Source organism: Halichoerus grypus, chromosome 7 (genome assembly GCF_964656455.1).
Source record: "Halichoerus grypus chromosome 7, mHalGry1.hap1.1, whole genome shotgun sequence".
Lineage (NCBI taxonomy): Eukaryota > Metazoa > Chordata > Mammalia > Carnivora > Phocidae > Halichoerus > Halichoerus grypus.
In genome coordinates, this window is record NC_135718.1 from 153,851,940 (window position 1) to 153,868,793 (window position 16,854).

The following is a 16,854-nucleotide window of genomic DNA, read 5'->3' on the forward strand; positions in this document are numbered from 1 at the left end:
CGGAAGTGAGGCCGGTCCCGCGTGCGGCGTTTCTTGCGGGGCGCGGCCTCCCCACCTTCGAGTTGTACCTCCACGGGGCTAGAGGGGCCGGGGAGCGCATCCCGCCCCCGCCGCCCCCCACGCCGCCGCCGCCGCCGCCGCCGCTGCCGCTGCTCACGCACTCGGAGTCCCTGGCCTCGCTCCCGGACGCGGGGGCGCTGCGGGCTCGCGCACGCCGGCCCCCGGCGCGGTCCAATCCGCGCGCCTGCCGGCCCGGGCCTCGCCGGCGCGCGCCGACTTCCGCATCCGGCTCCGGGCGCTTCCGTTCTTAGCGGGGCCCGCTGGGAGGTAGGTGTGGGCGCGAGGGGCGCTCTCCGCGGCGGGGACCCCCCTCTCACCTCGGCGTACTCGCCGAGGTAGGCGGCCCCCAGCCTCGGTTCCCCGGCGGGTATGTGTTGTCAGAGGGCCTGTCTCGGGAGCAGGGCTGGGGTGAGATGCTTGCGGAGGGTCCCCCCGGCCTGGAGCCGAGGGAGCCGCGCGGGGGGTGCCAGGGTAATCCAGAGGCCCTGGGGGCCGGCCCCGCCACTGCCGGCGAGCACACTTAGACCTCCCCGCCCCGGGCGGATGATGGAGCTCCCCTGTTGTGGCTTTCCAGGCTCAGAGCTCGAGCTGGTTCGCCCTACAGCCCACTCAGTTTCCGAATGAGACTGAGCTCGGGAGAGGGCACGTGACCCTTGTGAAGACCGTACAGCGGATGAATTGTGGGGTCGCGGCGGAATCCAGGCTTCCTGGCTCAGACAGTGCTCCTAACATCATTTCGCATTACAGATTCATTCCCACTCTGGGCGGTCGCTCTGATGTCTTTCCAACCTTAAGCCTCATGAAGATGGGTCTTATTGTTTACCAGGCCTGCGGGTTCGGTTATCAGGATCACTTTCTTCCCCAGGGTGTACTCCAGATCTCCAGATGTCGGCCTGTGGGGTTCAACAGAGGATGAGTCCTCTGTCTTTCTGTCATCAGTAAGCCACTCTTCCCACCTGCTCTCCTGCCATCCACTGTCCTCATGTCTACCTTACTCCTCAATCTGGATTTTGGTGAACCTCCCCCCAAAAAAGCATTTGAGGGGAATGCCAAGCACCGCAAATTTGTCAGGAAGCGGCGGCTCTTGGAACGGAGAGGCTTTCTGAATAAGAAGAACCAACCCCCAAGCAAGGCGCCTAAGCTGCACTCAGAACCTCCAAAGAAAGGGGAGACTTCTAGCGTGGATGGCACTTGGAAGGTCTCTCCCCTTCCAAAAAAGAAGACCGTTGCCTCCAGCAATGGACCAGAGCAGTCCCTGGACAAGAAGGCTGCAGTGCCGTGGCTGACCCCTGCCCCTGCACGGAAGGCCGGGTCTGCAGTGGCTAAGGTGGATTTGCTGGGGGAGTTCCAGAGTGCCCTTCCAAAGATTAGGAGCCACCCAACTCGCCCCCACAAGAAGGGCCCCCAGAAGAACCCTACTCAGAAGAATGCCCCACAGAGCTTCTCCCAGTCTCATTCAGACAATAAATGTTCCGGAGCATCCCTGAAGACGCCAAGGAAGATGGTGGCCATTGACTGTGAGATGGTGGGCACAGGACCCAAGGGGCACGTCAGTTCCCTGGCCCGATGTAGCATTGTCAACTACCACGGAGACGTGCTTTATGATGAGTACGTTCTTCCCCCCTGCCACATCGTGGACTACCGGACCAGATGGAGTGGCATCCGGAAGCAGCACATGGTGAATGCTACCCCCTTCAAGATCGCCCGGAGCCAGGTGAGAGGCATGGGGTGCGCTGGAGGCAGCGAGGTGCAGATCATTTCTCAGCAAGCGAGGTCACCCTAGGAAGGCGCCGAGGGATCCTGGAGGAGGAAGGGAGGGGGGTGGACTGCCAGACGAAGGGGGCTTCCTGCTGAGGTAGGGCGTGGTGAGAGTCCAGGAAGTTGGTTAGCTGCTGTGATGAACTGGGTTAGCTGAGACCTACCTGAACTCCCAAAACGAATTCTCATCTGGGGAACTGGGAATCCACACAGAGAAATAACAGCCACTGAGGGGCAGAGCAGCAGGCATGAATGGCGAGGGAAAGGGCTCAATCTGGGAACACCTTATGGCTGGAGTTTGGGGTTGAGCCCAGAGAGGTGGAGAGGGTTCCCAAGCAAGTGTGGCAAGCTTGGGACGTGGTGGCAGGAGCAGGGTGATGTGTATACCTGGGACAGATGGCCTGAAGTGGAGGGGATAAAAGACACGGGGCTGTCGTGTCAGGGTTCTCACCTCGCTCACTGAGCACACCTCCTCATGGTGGGCCCGTGCTGGACGCTGGCCCCTGGGAGCACCACAGAGGGACAGGGAAAGGGGGGTGAACCTGGGAGGCGCAGGGAGGAGGTGGAGAGGGAGCCGGCTGGTCTTGGGAGGCCTCCAGAGGGCGCCCGTGGTCCGCGTCTGTCACTTCAACTCCACATTCTCTGTTCTCTCTGGACACGCTCTGTTCCACGAATTGTGTTCGTGCCCTGACAGTTGGAGGTGAAGGGGCTGGATTTTAGAAAACTTGAGAGGAAGGGCTGCAGATTCTGTGCCCCGGGGAACCGCTGAGCAGGGCTTGGGAGAGGCAGAAGGTGGGATGGGTCTGAGATCTCGAATCCGCTCAGCTCCAAGGAGAGCTGTGTGTTGACTGAACGCGCAGTGAAGGTGTTGGTGGACGGTAAGTGGCAGTTGCGGTCAGGAGCACGCAGGTACCTAGTTGATTGGACTCCCATTGGGTTTTCATCATAAAGCGCTTTCCCGGTGCCCACGCTTGGGTGTGAGACTAGGGGGATGTTCAGATGGGTCTGGCCCCTTCTGGGGGCTCCTGTTGGCTATGCACCGATCATAGGACTGTTGCTCTTGTTCATAACCTGTTTGGAGCCCATTTGGGGAACGGCCTTCAGAGCTCATGGCATATTCTCTGGTTGTTCTCTCGCTTTAAGATCCTGAAATGGTGAGAGGTTACTTGGTCTCAAGACCAGTATGAATAAGGTTTCTGAACAGCTGGTGAGTAGAGCAGTGGGGCTGACTTTCCCGGCTGCTTGACCGCTTCTCTTTGCAGCCTGAGTCTACAAGTGATTCTTAAGCTTTTGTAGCTTGTAGGCCTTTTCAGAGTCTGATGGAAACCATAGACCCCTCCCCCCAAAAAACCCATATATGTTAACTGTTTGTGTACGACGTGGGGCTTCTCTTATCTCTCTGGAGCCCATCTTTGACTACATTCGTCCAAGCCTTGTGTCTAAGGCCAGCACGTGGGAATGGCTGGAGAAGTTCGCGTAGCAAGCCAGAACTGAACTGGATAGTTTAGCGAACGTCTCACAAGTGACTGTGATTTGGGACTGAGGCAAATTGATCGGTCATTGGGGTGGAAATTAACGAGAAGATAAGGAACCACTGGTTAAGTCCAAATTGGGTTACAGCCACTTTCAGCTCAGGGAGTGGAGATGGCCCTCAGATGGAAGAAAGCTTGTGGGAGAGGATGAGGTAGGTGAGCACATGGTGAAGAGAGTCTAGAAGGACCAGTGGCCGCGCTGGGCTTCTGGGACACAGGGACTCCACCTGCACCACCGGCCGCCTCACCACCGCGTCCCCTGCTCCCGTTCCAGATCTTGAAGATCCTCACAGGGAAGATAGTGGTGGGCCATGCCATCCACAATGACTTCAAAGCCCTGCAGTACTTCCACCCCAAGTCCCTCACCCGCGACACCTCCCATATACCCCCTCTCAACCGGAAGGCCAACTGCCCGGAGAATGCCACCATGTCCCTGAAGACTCTCACCAAGAAACTTCTGAACCGGGACATCCAGGTAGTGTCTCCCCAGATGCTGCCAGGCCCCCGGCTCCGACCCGGGCGGGGGGCTCCTTGCTGCCTCGCTGCAGACTCTAGCCCCAGAATTGCTCTGGACGGAGATGCAGGCAGTGCTCTGATGGGAAGAGCCTTAGACAAAGGGCCCAGTAGTTTCTCCATTTGTAGTAGGTTAATGGTTCCTGTTCTCTGCCTCGCGGAGCATCCCAGGGGCTGCTTGGGAGAGGGAACAGTCTTCAAGTGCATGCAGAACCCGAGCTGGGAAAAGGAGAAAGCACATCGTGGTGCCCTGAGAGTCCGCAGAGTGGGCGCCTGGGCCTCTTGCGACACGTTTGCACCGGGAGGAGGGCGGCCTGCCTGGCAGGAGGGCGGGCGCACGTTATGTCGAGAGTGGTTGTGCAAGTGGGGAAGCTGCCAGACTCGAGGCCTGTCAGTGATCTGGAACGTTGTGTTGCAGAGCGCAGAACAGACCGGGGCGGACAGGAACCCAGGAGTAGACCCGCCCCAGAGTTGTAGCTTTGCAGGCAGTAACTCAGCAGCGTGTCGGGGGGCCGGCGGGGAGCCAGTCGGGAAGGAAAGAAATGGTCTCTTGTGGCTTCACGCTCTTCTCTTCCTCCTGCGTTCAGGTCGGGAAAAGTGGACACTCCTCCGTGGAAGACGCTCAGGCCACCATGGAACTGTACAAGTTGGTTGAAGTCGAGTGGGAACAGCAGCTGGCCCAGAACCCCCCGAAAGACTAGCGGCAGCGGGGGACGTGGGGAGGCAGAGGCGCGCCGCACACAGGAGAGCCGGCCGTGGACCGTGGGGGAGATGGAGGCTCCGCCCCAGGCTCAATAGTCATTGAAGTTTCACCTCAGGTGTTGTGTCGTGTGTCTGGTTAAGTGTTCCGAGGAAGGAGGAAGCCTCCGCGTCAGAAGCAGCCCTACACTGTTTACCTCTTACACGGTGCTAAGCACAGGTCCCAGGGTGCGGGGCTCCCGCGGGCCTTCGGACCTTCACGGGGCACCCTGGGCAGTGTAGTTTCCCAAGCGGCATTATCCCCGGGAGGCCACAGGTCCCATTGTATGCCTTTTGTTCTCAAGTAATTAGCAGCACCCTCTTTCGCTCTCCAAAGTACCCTGGTTGGATGACAGCATATCCCAGACTCAGCTTTTGGCTCAGAGTCTCCACCTAGCCTGTGGCGGCCTGTCGCCCATCCTTCCCACCTTGACCTCCAGAGGATCCATCCCGGGGGAGGTTCAGTTCCCCTTCGGGTTACAAGGCAGTAGAGGTAAGAGCGTGACTTGGAAATCAACTTTTCTGGTTTAGGAAAGCAGTCTCTCTCGTAAAGTAATAGAGATCCCCCCTTGGTAGGTTAAAAAAGAATTTTAAGAGTTTTCATGGTTTTTAGTGTTTTACTTTGTTAAACCAAATCTCTAAAGACTGAAATTATTCCCTCGATAAATGTTTGTAACGGAAGAACAATTGTGCGCTCCTGTTGTTGTTGTTTGAACTTTACGTTAAAAAGCTTTGTCATGAGGAGGGGCGCCTGGCTGGCTCAAGGAGAGCATGCACCTCTTGATCTCGGGAGTTGTGAGTTCAAGCCCCACGCTGGATATAGAGCTTACTTGGGGGAAAAAAAAAATCTTGTCACGAGGGGTCTTATGGGGCTGTGATTGTGTGAGGGGTTCCTGGATCTCTGTGGACCCCCGTTGCTAGGAGTCATCGAGAAGCACTGACCACGCCTTTGCGTGCAGCCCACGCGCTCTGCTGCCTTGTCCTCATCCCTGCCACAAACCGAGCACACCTAAAATGATGCCCCAGAACACGCAGACACCACACGGAGGGTATGTGACCAGCAGCGTGATTCAGAGTGGGCATGTGGGAGGGACGGGGTGAGGGAGGGAAGGGTGCTTGGTGATGCCAGCCTGGTTGGTCCTGCCGGCTCTTCTCGGTGGCACGCACCCTCATCTTGGGAGGGTGAGTCACAGGTCTGACCTTGCGTCTGGCATCACTGTGCACGCTGTGTCTTGAGAGAATGCAGCCTCCGCGTCCACACCGGGACTTGTGCCCCTGGAGCGGGGTAGGGCGTGGTGAGAGTCCACGGCAGCTGGTCTCAGGGAGCCTCGGCAGCTGGTCGCAGGGAGGTTCCTGCAGCCAGACCGGACCTCGGCCGTGGCCTTGCGCTCCTGTCCTGCGCTCGGGATCTGCTTGCACAGGCAGCTGCCGGGCCTTGAGCAAGTTGGTTCCTGCTGAGCCTGATGTGAGGAATGCCCATGACACTTCGGAGAGGTGCCAGACGCCCTCACACACCTCTAGGTGGGAATAATCCAGGAGGGCCGCACCCAGAACAGGGAATACACGTGAAAGCAAGGCTGAGTTATGTTGTAATCAGTAAACTGGGAGATAGCTGGGAAAATCTCATTCGAGGTCAGCTTTGAGGGTGCGTCTTGGTAACTAGTCAATGGCTCTGATGCCCCCCCTTTACCCCCCCCCACACCCATGTCCGGAAAGGCACCTGGTCTTGGTGCAGGGCCAGAAGGAGTGGGCTTCTGCTCAACAGGCAAGACCTGGGGGCCCAGAGGACCTTGCAACCATTTCCTCACCTTTGCCTCTCATCACACGTCCTGGTTAGAGCCCAGCTCGCCCTGCAAGGCTGCCTGGGGCCCCTTCTACTCAAGTTCCCTTCCTTTTTTTTTTTAAGATTTTATTTATTTATTTGACAGAGAGTGAGGCAGGGAGAGAGGGAACACAAGCAGGGGGAGCAGCAGAGGGAGAAGCAGTCCTCCCGCGGAGTAGGGAGCCTGATGCGGGGCTCGATCCCAGGACCCTGGGATCATGACCCGAGCTGAAGGCAGACGCTTAACGACTGAGCCACGCAGGCGCCACCTGAAGTCCCCTTCCTTTTCTGCCCCTCTGTCCCCAGGGTCCTGGCTTCCTCTGAGGATGGCCGACCCCCTTGCAGATTGCCGCCTGAATCCTAGTCAAGTTTTGCCTGAACGCCCGTCCTGCGTCCTTTGGATGGAGCACGCGCAGGACAAGACACACGTCTTCTGATGGGGCGCCTGGGTGGCTCAGTTGGTTAAGCGACTGCCTTCAGCTCAGGTCATGATCCTGGAGTCCCGGGATCGAGTTCCGCATCGGGCTCCCTGCTCAGCAGGGAGTCTGCTTCTCCCTCTGACCCTCCCCCCTCTCATGTGCTCTCTCTCTCTCTCTCAAATAAATAAATAAAATCTTAAAAAAAAAAAAAAAGACACATGTCTTCTGATGATACTCTTCACAGCGGAGGGAGGTGTGATTCAGAGACCCCTCTGCAGGTGGGCTCAGGCAGAGGCAAGGAGCATGAGAGATGTATCCTGCCGGACATCATCTCGGCAATCTGAAACTGCATTGAACAAAGTGGTTCTCAACAGGCAGTGGGGGCGGGGTTTGTAGAAGTTTCTGGTGGTGGCACTGCTCTCCCCCGATCGCCACAGCAAGCCTGCAAGGAGGAGTCATTTGATTCCTGGTTTAACAGATGATCACAGCTGACAATAGGAAAGTTCAACAGTGCTGTAATTAGGAACTTGCCCCAAGACACAGGAGCCCGAGTTCGAGTTTAGAGAGACAAATACCCACGGAAGAGACCCGCCGGGTGTGTCCTCTGTCTGCAGCGTGTGTGCGGCTCCCCCAGCGCTTCGGTTCACCCCGCGCCGCGGAGCAGGTGACCTGTCCCCACGGTTGGAGTTGGATTCTGCCCCATACTAAATGTGTGGCACTTCCTTCTTGGGGCTCCAGGGTTCCAGCCTTAAAACCCTGGGGCTCTTTTCTCCCCTTGATGTTAAGGTTGCTGTGGATAACAATGACCACCGCTTTTTGAGGGCGTCTGTGGGTCAGGCACTGCGCTCGGTCCTCCGGGTGCACGGTGCTGCTGTTCTCACTGGACAGGTGAAGAAGCCTAGGTTGACAAAAGATAAGAAATCCCGCCCAGGGGGCGCCTGGGTGGCTCAGTCATTAAGCGTCTGCCTTCGGCTCAGGTCATGATCCCAGGGTCCTGGGATCGAGCCCCGCATCGGGCTCCCTGCTCTGCGGGAAGCCTGCTTCTCCCTCTCTCACTCCCCCTGCTTGTGTTCCTGTTCTCGCTGTGTCTCTCTCTGTCAAATAAATAAATAAAATCTTTAAAAAAAAAAAAAAGAAAAGAAATCCTGCCCAGGCCCAGTAGCCGGTCTGCGGCCTGCGGGTGGGAAGACTCCACTCCTCACCGCCTCCCTACTCGGCTGTTGACCAGCCCCACGGCCTCGGAGCCGACGTGGAACCGCCCCGCTCGGACGCTGCTGACACACCTGCCTTGTGCTGGGTGTGGAGCTAGACACTAGGGAAGTGGCGTGGTCTCTGTGCGCTAGTTGCTTACCATCTGACAAAGGGAGACCAGCAGACGGATTTCAGTGCGCTGTGGCAGGTGCTGTCCAGGCCACCGCGGGATTTAAAGCCGGGAGCGATGTGAAGATCATGCCGGCCGCCGAATGGAAGCCGGATTGGAGATGGGCCAGGAGATGAGTTCTGCTCGAATAATTTGGATGAGCACGGACAGAGGGCTGAATCAGTGAAGTGGGAGGACGCATATGAGCATCCCCGAGGAGGGAGAATCAACAAGACCTAGAGATCAGGGCAGGAAGATTATAGATGGTCTTAATATTTCTGACCTGCGGAGAATAGAGCGCTGTCATTCATCAACATAGAGAGCGACGGGCAGAAGAGTGGGTTTCCGAGGAAGCTGACTTGGGTGGACCTGGAGCTGCCTGCAGCTTAGCAGGTGAGAGGCCTGGGGCTGGCGGCTCAGAGACCACAGGGCAGCAGTGGGGGAGCCTTGGACGGGGAGGAGGGCTTCCTGTAGGAAGGTGTGTGCAGGAGAGCACAAGGTTGAGATCAGAGGCTTGGGAACGCCCTTCTTACAAGCCTGGAAGGAGGCCTGACGGAGGCCGCCAGGGGCCAGAGGGCGACAGAAGAGTCTCCAGGAAGGAGGGGATATTATCTGAGACCATGGAGAGGGCCAGTAAGATGAGAGCCAGGGAAAGGGCCTGGTTTTGTAGAAACTGGGTGCCTTTCTTCTGAGCAATGTCTGCGGTGGGGGTGGGGAGGGTGACAGAAGCTCATCGGAGGTGGGCTGCGGAATAGATTGGAGGTGGTGTGCACCGCTCCCCAGGGCTCTGGAGAGGGGCCGATGAGAGCCCCAGTAGGAATGAGGGGTCTGAAGATGCTGCTGGCAAAGCTGTTGACCACAGGTGGCTGAGACGGACGCTACAGTGGGTCCCAAAAGATAGGGGGGATGAGCTTAACCTTGGCCAGCAATAGGGACTCTTCTGGGACCGAAAGGAGGGGGGAAAGTGTGGGGCGGATGGGTATGTTTCTGAGCCGCACCTGGTGACCTGGATTGCTCATGAAATCGGAGCAGAGCATGAGCCAGAAGCCAGGGGACAGAAGTTGGGAGCAGCCGCAGAGGCGGGAGAACGGGCTGATGGAGGACACGCGGAGGGCAGAGGTCCTGACTGAGGTCAGAACCTGGGTTTGCAGCGGTGCTGCAAGCTGGCTGTCAGATCTTTTCTGGCCTTATTTGGCAGCCCACATACAGAAGGGGAGAGTTTACATGATTGGGGCGAGGGGAGGATGGGGTGTGCTGGAGTCCATGGACTTGCAGCCCTGAGAGGCTAAGCTGTTGAAGGAGGGTCGGAGACTGCTGGTGGCCAGCTGCAGGCTTTGAGACCCAGGAAGGGTGAACGTGAGCTGGATCCTCAGGGACCCGGGCAGGTGCAGCAACAAGCACCTGGCATTTCTAAGAAGGGGGCTGAGGCGTCGCCGAGGAGCATGCAGAATCCTGACCTCTCCCGGCCGGGGAAGGGCCAGTCTCGTTTGCAGACCTGATTTTTGCAGAGTACCTCTTTCATGCACCTATCCAGGACAGTTAAATAAATTAAATAAAAAAAAAAGAGGACTGGGGCACCTGGGTGGCTCAGTCGGTTGAGCGTCTGCCTTCGACTCAGGTCATGATCCCGGGGTCCTGGGATCGAGCCCCACATCGGGTTCCCTGCTCAGCAGGGAGTCTGCTTCTCCCCCTCCCTCTGCTGCTCCCCCACCCACTTGTGTTCGTGCGCGCTCTCTCTCTCAAATAAATAAAAAATCTTAAGAACAAGAGTACTAACGAAAGGTACAATCAGTTATTTCTTTCAGCCTCACAGTCACTGATTTTGGCTGAAGTCATGTGCTTACTTTTCATTTTTTGTTCCAGAAACGGTTACCAGCTATTGCCAGACACTGTTGTAGGCCCAGCAAATCTACAGGGGCTCCCTTGCGGTGGGGGCTGATGAGTGCTGTGAAGGACAGTAAGGAGGCAGGCAGATACACGTGCACATAGGACTGTTGATGGGCTGTTGAGAGAAGACCTTTGTGAGGGCAGGACATTTGAGCAGAGGCCTGAACAAAGTGAGGAAACCCGTCATGTAAACATCTGGGGAAGAACATTCCAGAGAAAGCGAGAGGTACAAGGGCCCTGCGGCAGGCGTACACTTGGCGTATTCAGGAGCAGCAAGGCCAGTGTTGCTGGAGCAGAGTGAGGCAAGGGGAAGGGGGTAGGAATGGGGTCAGTGAGCAGGGGACATGTAAGCACAAACTACAGAGCCTCTAGACCATTGGAAAGACTCGGCTTCTATCTGCACAAGATGGGAGCCACTGCAGGGTTTTGAGCAAAGGAGTGGTTTGAACTGACTTAGGGTATAGAAGATGCCCCCCATCCACCCCCCGGGCTGCTGTGAGGGGAGAGAACCGGGACAGAGAGGACCATGGAGCTCTTGCTTTATAGGCAAGACATGCCAGGAGCCCGAGCAGTGGAGCTGGCAAGTGGCCTAATTTGGGACAGATCAGCTTCCCACACATGGATGATCTTTGGTGGGATTGATCCTGAGCAAGTGCTTATTTTATTTCCTTTCATTTCTTTTCTTGAGTAAGCTCTACATCCAACATGGGGCTCGAACTCCCGACCCCAAGATCAAGAGTAGCATGCTCTTCTGACTGAGCCTGCCAGGCACCCCCTGGACAAATGTCTAAATCAAAGCTGACATTTCGGCCTTTGGACTCTCATCTGAGCTCTGTACACACGGCCCACCCATCACGGAGCGCTCAGGGAGCGCTCGCGCCCTCGGGGGTCAGGACCCAGTGTGGTCAGGGGTGGGGATTGGCTGCAGCCTCTGGGCAGACAGTCAGATTGTGAGATCTCTTCCAGGCAGTGATGAAATGGGTAAGGGACATCGAGTGGCGTGGTGAGCCGGGCTTCCCCCCCGAGGCCCTGGCTGCCCAAGCCGCCTGCCTTCAGAGCCCCTGCTCAGGTCTTGCCCCCTCTCTCTGACCCCACCACTCAGTTGGGCTTGCTTGTTTTCTTTAATATGTATGCTTTCTAGCTTCACTGAGGGACACCACCAACTCTGGGCTTTCTTTGAAAGGGTGTATGTGACACGTGGGATTTTGAGAGAGGTAGGGGTAGGGGGAGAGGTGGGGAGAGAGGAGGTAGTTTTAAGAATTTGGCCAGGAAAGGTAAACACCTTAATCGTCTTCCAGGCTCAACCAAATTCCATTCTGAAGGGTTTAAGAGCAAAGCTTTGGAATCAGCCAGACTGGAGGCAGCACAGGGGTGGCTCTCTCATCCCTCTCTGCCAGGCCTGCCCCCCTGCCCCCCCGTCACAGCTCCAGGCAGCTCCAGGCATCCCTCAGCCAGAGCAGCTTCCCCCAAGGAAGGGTCGGTCTCGTCTCATCATTCCCGTCTACCCTATGGAATCCTGTCCGGTCGCTTTTCTGGAAGGAGGCCATGAGACGGATCCAACCATAACCAAAGGAGGAAGAAGGGGGACTGCCCCTGCCCTGGAGCCCGGGAGGGAGATGGAGCCCACACCCAGGACCCAGAGGGAGGCAGACGCAGATAATCCAGCCTGGCAGCTCGAGGCCGGGGCTGGGGCTCAGGGCTGGGCTGGGAGAGTGGGCAGGTCCAGGAGGCTTCCTGAAGGGGTGAGCGGGTGAGCTGCCAAGGGGGCAGAGGGGCCTTGGAGAAAGGGCCGGGTCCCGTGGCTTCTTCCTAGGCTAGGACCCCCCCCTCCTCCACACCCTCCAGCCGAGGCACAGAGTGCCTCCTCTGGGCTCTCCTCTGGGGCTCCTGGAGGCCTAGCCCCAGGAGGTCTGGGAGCTCAAAAGAGGGGATTTGGCCCACAGAGACCATACTACCCACAAGCAGCGAGAAAGGCCTGCGAGTGTCCAGGACGCAGGCTGGCTCCCTCTCCGGGCCAGTGCCCGCGGGCTCAGTGGGAAGACAGGCCCACCAGAAATCCAGATCATCTGGACACCTGGAAGGCTGAGGCTGACAGTCCCAGAGCTCGGGGCTTTAGGAGGCAGGGGGCGACGAAATCCAGGAGACTCTGGCTGGCTGCTTTGATCCCCCAGGGACAGGGACGTGTCCCTGCGGATCCCTGAGTGCCAAAACTCCCCCTTGGATGTCCCCCCAGGTTGGTCCCAGACGGGCGGCTTGGGCAGCCAGGGCCCTGGGGGGAAGCAGGGCTCACCCCGCCACTCGATGCCCCAGGTCGGTGGAGGAGATGCAGGCAGGGCAGGTGGGGCTTCGGCAGGGCAGCCTGGCCAAGATTTTTAGGCTCCAGCCCCGTGCCCTCTGGGATTCTGGGCAGGCTGGGGGCCCCTGGCAGACGGGGTGGGCGGGGGGTGGCCGGAGACTGTTCAGTCTCTCTTTGACAGCTAACATTTTCCAGAGCCGGCGCCTGCAGGAGAAAGGAAATCAGAGCTTCCCACCTCACACATCTTTTTCCCATTTTGTTCATGCTGCCCAGGGAAAGCCATTAGGGCTAGGTCAGTCTGGGGCCTCCCCCACCGCCTATCTCTCTAGCCAGCTCTAAGGAGGAGCAGGGATGGGGGGGGAGGGTCACTGGAAGGACAAGGCTCTAGCCTGCGAAGGGGCCTGACTCTGAACTCTTGTCTCCCTTAAGTCCCTGCCCACTCAAGATGGGGGTGTGGGGGCAAGGACTTCTGAGGCCCTCCCTCACTCGGCTCAAATCCCCTGCACCTCTGGTTCTGTCTCTAGGGAGTCTGGCCCACTGGCCCTAAGGAACCCTGGGCCTGGTCTGCAGCAGGAAGAGCCCTGGGGTTGGGGGAACCTAATAGGGGCTCTGGCCTCCTCCCTGGAGCCAGGCGGGGGCCCAGACAGCGGGGTATCATGGTCTGGAGGCGCGCTGCACTGGGAGCACCGAGGAGCCTGGAGGAGGACTCCTCCCTAAGCTGACTGACCTCCTTCCTGAGGTTGAGCCATCCGCTCCTGTTATCCTGCCCCTGCTCCCAGGGACCGTGAGTCCAGTGCCCTCGTTCTAGCCTTATCCAGTACCTCAAACCCCCCTGTCTCTTCTCTGGGAACCTTGCCCTTCTCCCCTCCCCCCTGCCCCTTTCCTCTTCAATCCCGGAGTCCACTTCTCTGGCCCGGTGCCCACCCTCTGCACTTCAGGCCGGAGAGGAAGCAGAGCACCCACCCAGTCTGCAGCCCTGCTGATTTCTTTCTTCTGCCAGAAACCCCAGATCATCTCAATGGGGAGAGGGATTCCCTGGACCCCCGGCTCTTCTTCGGTTTCCCATCCTCAGGGAGCGGGAGAGGGGGCATCTGGGAGACGGTTTGGGCTCCCCAGAACAGGTCCTGGGCTAGGTTGCTGGCTGTCCCTCTTTTTTTTTTTTTTTTTTTTAATTTTTTTATTGTTATGTTAATCCCCATACATTACATCATTAGTTTTAGATTTAGTGTTCCATGATTCATTGTTTGTGCATAACACCCAGTGCTCCATGCAGAACGTGCCCTCCTCAATACCCATCACCAGGCTAACCCATCCTCCCAACCCCCTCCCCTCTAGAACCCTCAGTTTGTTTTTCAGAGTCCATCGTCTCTCATGGTTTGCTGGCTGTCCCTCTTTTCCAGGGCTAGCCACTGTCCCCAGGTACCCTGCAAACCCAGGTGTTCAGCCTGCCAAACTTGTCCGGCCGTCCCTTTCCTGCCCTAGGCTGCCAGGGGTTAAGGGACAGTGCAGGGCAGGGGGTGGGAATGGCGGAGGGGTCTGGCCCCAGTCACTGGCTCATAAAAGCCAAGAGTTTAACTGCAGGTCACGGTGCTGCCTGGCTTCTCCATCCAGCAGTGCTGCCCTGGGGGAAGGGGGCTGGGGGGGAGTCCTTCAGGAGGGGAGATGGGGGCCACGGCTGGCCAGGGTCAGGGCCAGGCCCGTCCAGCTCCAGATGCTGGCAGTTGCCATCAACAGAGCCGGCCACACTGGATTCCCACCTCTACCTCGGAGGTTCTCTAAAAAGCAGGACTCCAGAGTAAGGGAGCCGGACGTTGGTGCCTGTCCCTGCAGCAGGCTAGGGAAACGGGCCGTGGCGTCAGCGGGACAAGAGGCGATGCCCTCTGCCAGGCCAGCAGGAAGCACCAGTCCGGGTGCTGGCACAAAGGGAGCAGGACAGAGAAGCCAGCACCCAGGGGTCAAAGAGCAAGAGCAGTGCGCCGGCTGCCTGTGGGCAGGGTCTCCAGGTTCTCCCGCGGCTGCCCGCCCCCCCCCCCGTGCTGCCCCCTGAAGAGGCCAGCAGAGCCAGGGGCCTCTCTCGGGGGACAAGACTCAGTCTGGACACGTCCTCAGCCAGGGCGTCCACACCTCCTCGCTCCCGCCTGCCCAGCTCGGCGTGCCCGGCCCAGCCCCGAGGAGAGCGTTGAGCTGGGAACCAGGCAGCAGAGCCCAGAACAACAGAGGAGCCGCCTGGCCGCCTGGCTGCTGCATAGACCCTGCTCTGTGATTTCTCCCGGAGCCGGCAGCCCTCCTCCCACCCGAGCTTCTGACCCTGCCCGCCACCCCTGCCTCCTTCACCGCGGCCTGGGGCTGGCCCTGGAGATCCCAGCCACCCCTCCTTTCCGGTCCAGCTGCCCCTCAGAGTCACTCAGGATTCCCTGCCTGCACCTTCCCCGGCTTGGAGGGACTCTGCCTGCTTTCCAGGTCTCTGACCCGGTCTCCCAGCTGGCGGGAAGCCCTATTCCCTGCTCTAACAGCAATCTGGTGTGGGGAGAATCCGGGCCAGGCCTTACCAGATTTGAAAAGGGCTGGGTCCCTGAGCCCAGGCAGACAGACAAGAATGGAACATTCCCCTCTGTACTGAGGGTCAGACCGGACCAGGAGGCAGGATGCTTGAGCTCACACTGCGCCGCATGGAATCCTGAGGGCTTGGGGACCAGGGGACACCACTGTCCCGCCCCAGGCACTCTTAGCTCCTTTATTCTACTCTCAGACCCCCTCCCTGCCCCGGCAGAATTCTGCCTGTTCTGTTGCCCCTCTGCTGAGTGGCAGAGACCCAGTGTCCAGCCTCACCTGGGTTTAATTTCTACAGGACTCCCAGCCCGCAAACTCTGTGACCCAGCAGATGCAATAACACTGCTCGGGGTGAGGCGCTTCTCCAAGTGCTGAACTTGGCCAGAGAATCTCCTTGTCCCGGTTGGGGGGGAGGGGAAGGGGTTCATGACTCTCCCACTCTCTCCATCCCCAGCTGGGCGGGTGGTCCCTCCTGCCCCATCCTCAGGGGAGTGGCGGAGAGGGGTAGGGGCAGCTCCTCTCCCCCAGCCCCCCACCCCTCCATCGTGCACACATCCGCGTGCACTCATGCTCACGCTCCTCTACCCAGCCAGAAGCGTGCCCACCTCCATTCCTTCTGCTGCAAAGCCAGCCACTTTCCTCTTAGCCTCACTACCATGGGAACAAAGCCCCAGAAGGTTCCTTGCCTAGCTCTCAGGCCTGTTTCCTCCCTACCCCACCCCCACTCTGCCTCTGTTCCCCCAGAGCAACCAACTCTGCACCTTTTTTTTTGTCACCAACTCTGCACCTTTCCCCCCAAATTCCTGGGGGAGCCCCCGACAGGGGTATGACCAAGGTTCCTAGAAAGGGAGAATGGGTTGCCCAGGGCTGACCTGCGTCTGGTTTGGTCCTAATGAAAAGGCCAGCGACACTAGGAAATTCCTTCTCATTGATCCTGGCGGGAAATTAAAGCCAGTTGTTTGTGACCGGGTGACTGACAGGGGCTAAGCCCCTCCCCGCCGCCTGGCTCCCGGCCTGCTCCCTGCCCCTAGGCTCCCCCATCCTCCACTGTTAGCCTCCTTTCCCATCCCCCAATCCTCTTATCCCACCCACAGTGTCCCCCAATCCCCTTCCCCTGCATCTTCCCTAAGCCCCTTCCACTTGCCCGCCCTATGCTCCCGTGGGCAAACAGGGTTTCGGGAAGCTGAGACCTGCTTCCTGGCACCCTGCTCCAGACCCTCTTCCCACCTCCCTCAGCCAGGCCTGGGGTGCAGGGGCTGGAGCTCAGGCCCAGAGCTGCCAAACCACAAACACTCACATCTGGAAAAAATTCCCCTCCCAGCCCGACTTCCCTTTGTCTTACTTCTGTCTCTTTGGAACTTCTGGCCGCCAGGCCAGTGGGGGGAGTGAGGAAGTGAAGAGAGGGGAGTGGGCCCAGACCTCCCTGCCCCCACCCCAGGGAGCCCCCTTTCCAGCCTCCCCAGGATCCTCAGCCAGACCACATCCCCCCTCTGCTCCTGTAGGTCTGGCCTCCTGATGACCGTCTTTTGGGTGAGGTTTTAACATCCTGAGTCACCAGGCTTGTGGGGGAGAGGGCCTGGGCTGGCCCTTCTCTTTTGCAGTAGGAAAGATACCCACTGAGCCGAGGACTGGACCCTTCAGGCTGGGGGCTCGAGAGGGCTGGTGTGGAGAGGAGGTGGGCAGGTTGACCTGGTGGAGGAGGTGGGGGCAGTGAGGCGGAAGGAGGGGTGCTGGGGTTCCTGCCATGGTCCCTCCCCCAAGCCTCTCCTCATCCCTTTGGCTAGGAGCCTGATTTCACTGTCAGAACCTAATCCCCCTCCCTTTACCTACAGCAGCGAGAGCCTGCCGCTGGGGGAGGAACACGGGGCGGGCTGCAAGCACCCCCCAGGGACCACCCCCTTCCCTCCACCACCTCCCAC

At 58.8% G+C, this 16,854-nt stretch overlaps 1 protein-coding gene across 3 annotated transcripts; it reads left to right on the top strand.

Moving 5' to 3' along the window:
* Positions 1 to 129: 129 nt before the first annotated feature.
* On the top strand, positions 130 to 5,288 carry ISG20L2 (interferon stimulated exonuclease gene 20 like 2). Of its 3 annotated transcripts, none has more exons than XM_036118299.2 (4): positions 130 to 327; positions 808 to 1,774; positions 3,625 to 3,825; positions 4,451 to 5,288. In XM_036118299.2, exons 2-4 carry the CDS (start codon positions 1,043 to 1,045, stop codon positions 4,562 to 4,564), a joined length of 1,047 nt encoding a protein of 348 aa, XP_035974192.1. In that variant the 5' UTR covers positions 130 to 327; positions 808 to 1,042; the 3' UTR covers positions 4,565 to 5,288. The 3 variants fall into 3 exon arrangements, with proteins under 3 accessions (XP_035974192.1, XP_035974193.1, XP_035974194.1); XM_036118300.2 differs by having other exon boundaries at positions 926 to 1,774; XM_036118301.2 differs by lacking the exons at positions 130 to 327; positions 3,625 to 3,825 and having other exon boundaries at positions 334 to 1,774.
* The last annotated feature ends 11,566 nt before the right edge of the window (positions 5,289 to 16,854 follow it).

Coding starts and splice junctions, on each gene's coding strand:
- ISG20L2 (XM_036118299.2), top strand. CDS start 1,043: ATGTCTACCTTACTCCTCAATCTGGATTTTGGTGAACCTCCCCCCAAA. Junction 1,775..3,624: donor TCAAGATCGCCCGGAGCCAG/GTGAGAGGCATG, acceptor CTCCCGTTCCAG/ATCTTGAAGATCCTCACAGG. Junction 3,826..4,450: donor TTCTGAACCGGGACATCCAG/GTAGTGTCTCCC, acceptor TCCTGCGTTCAG/GTCGGGAAAAGTGGACACTC.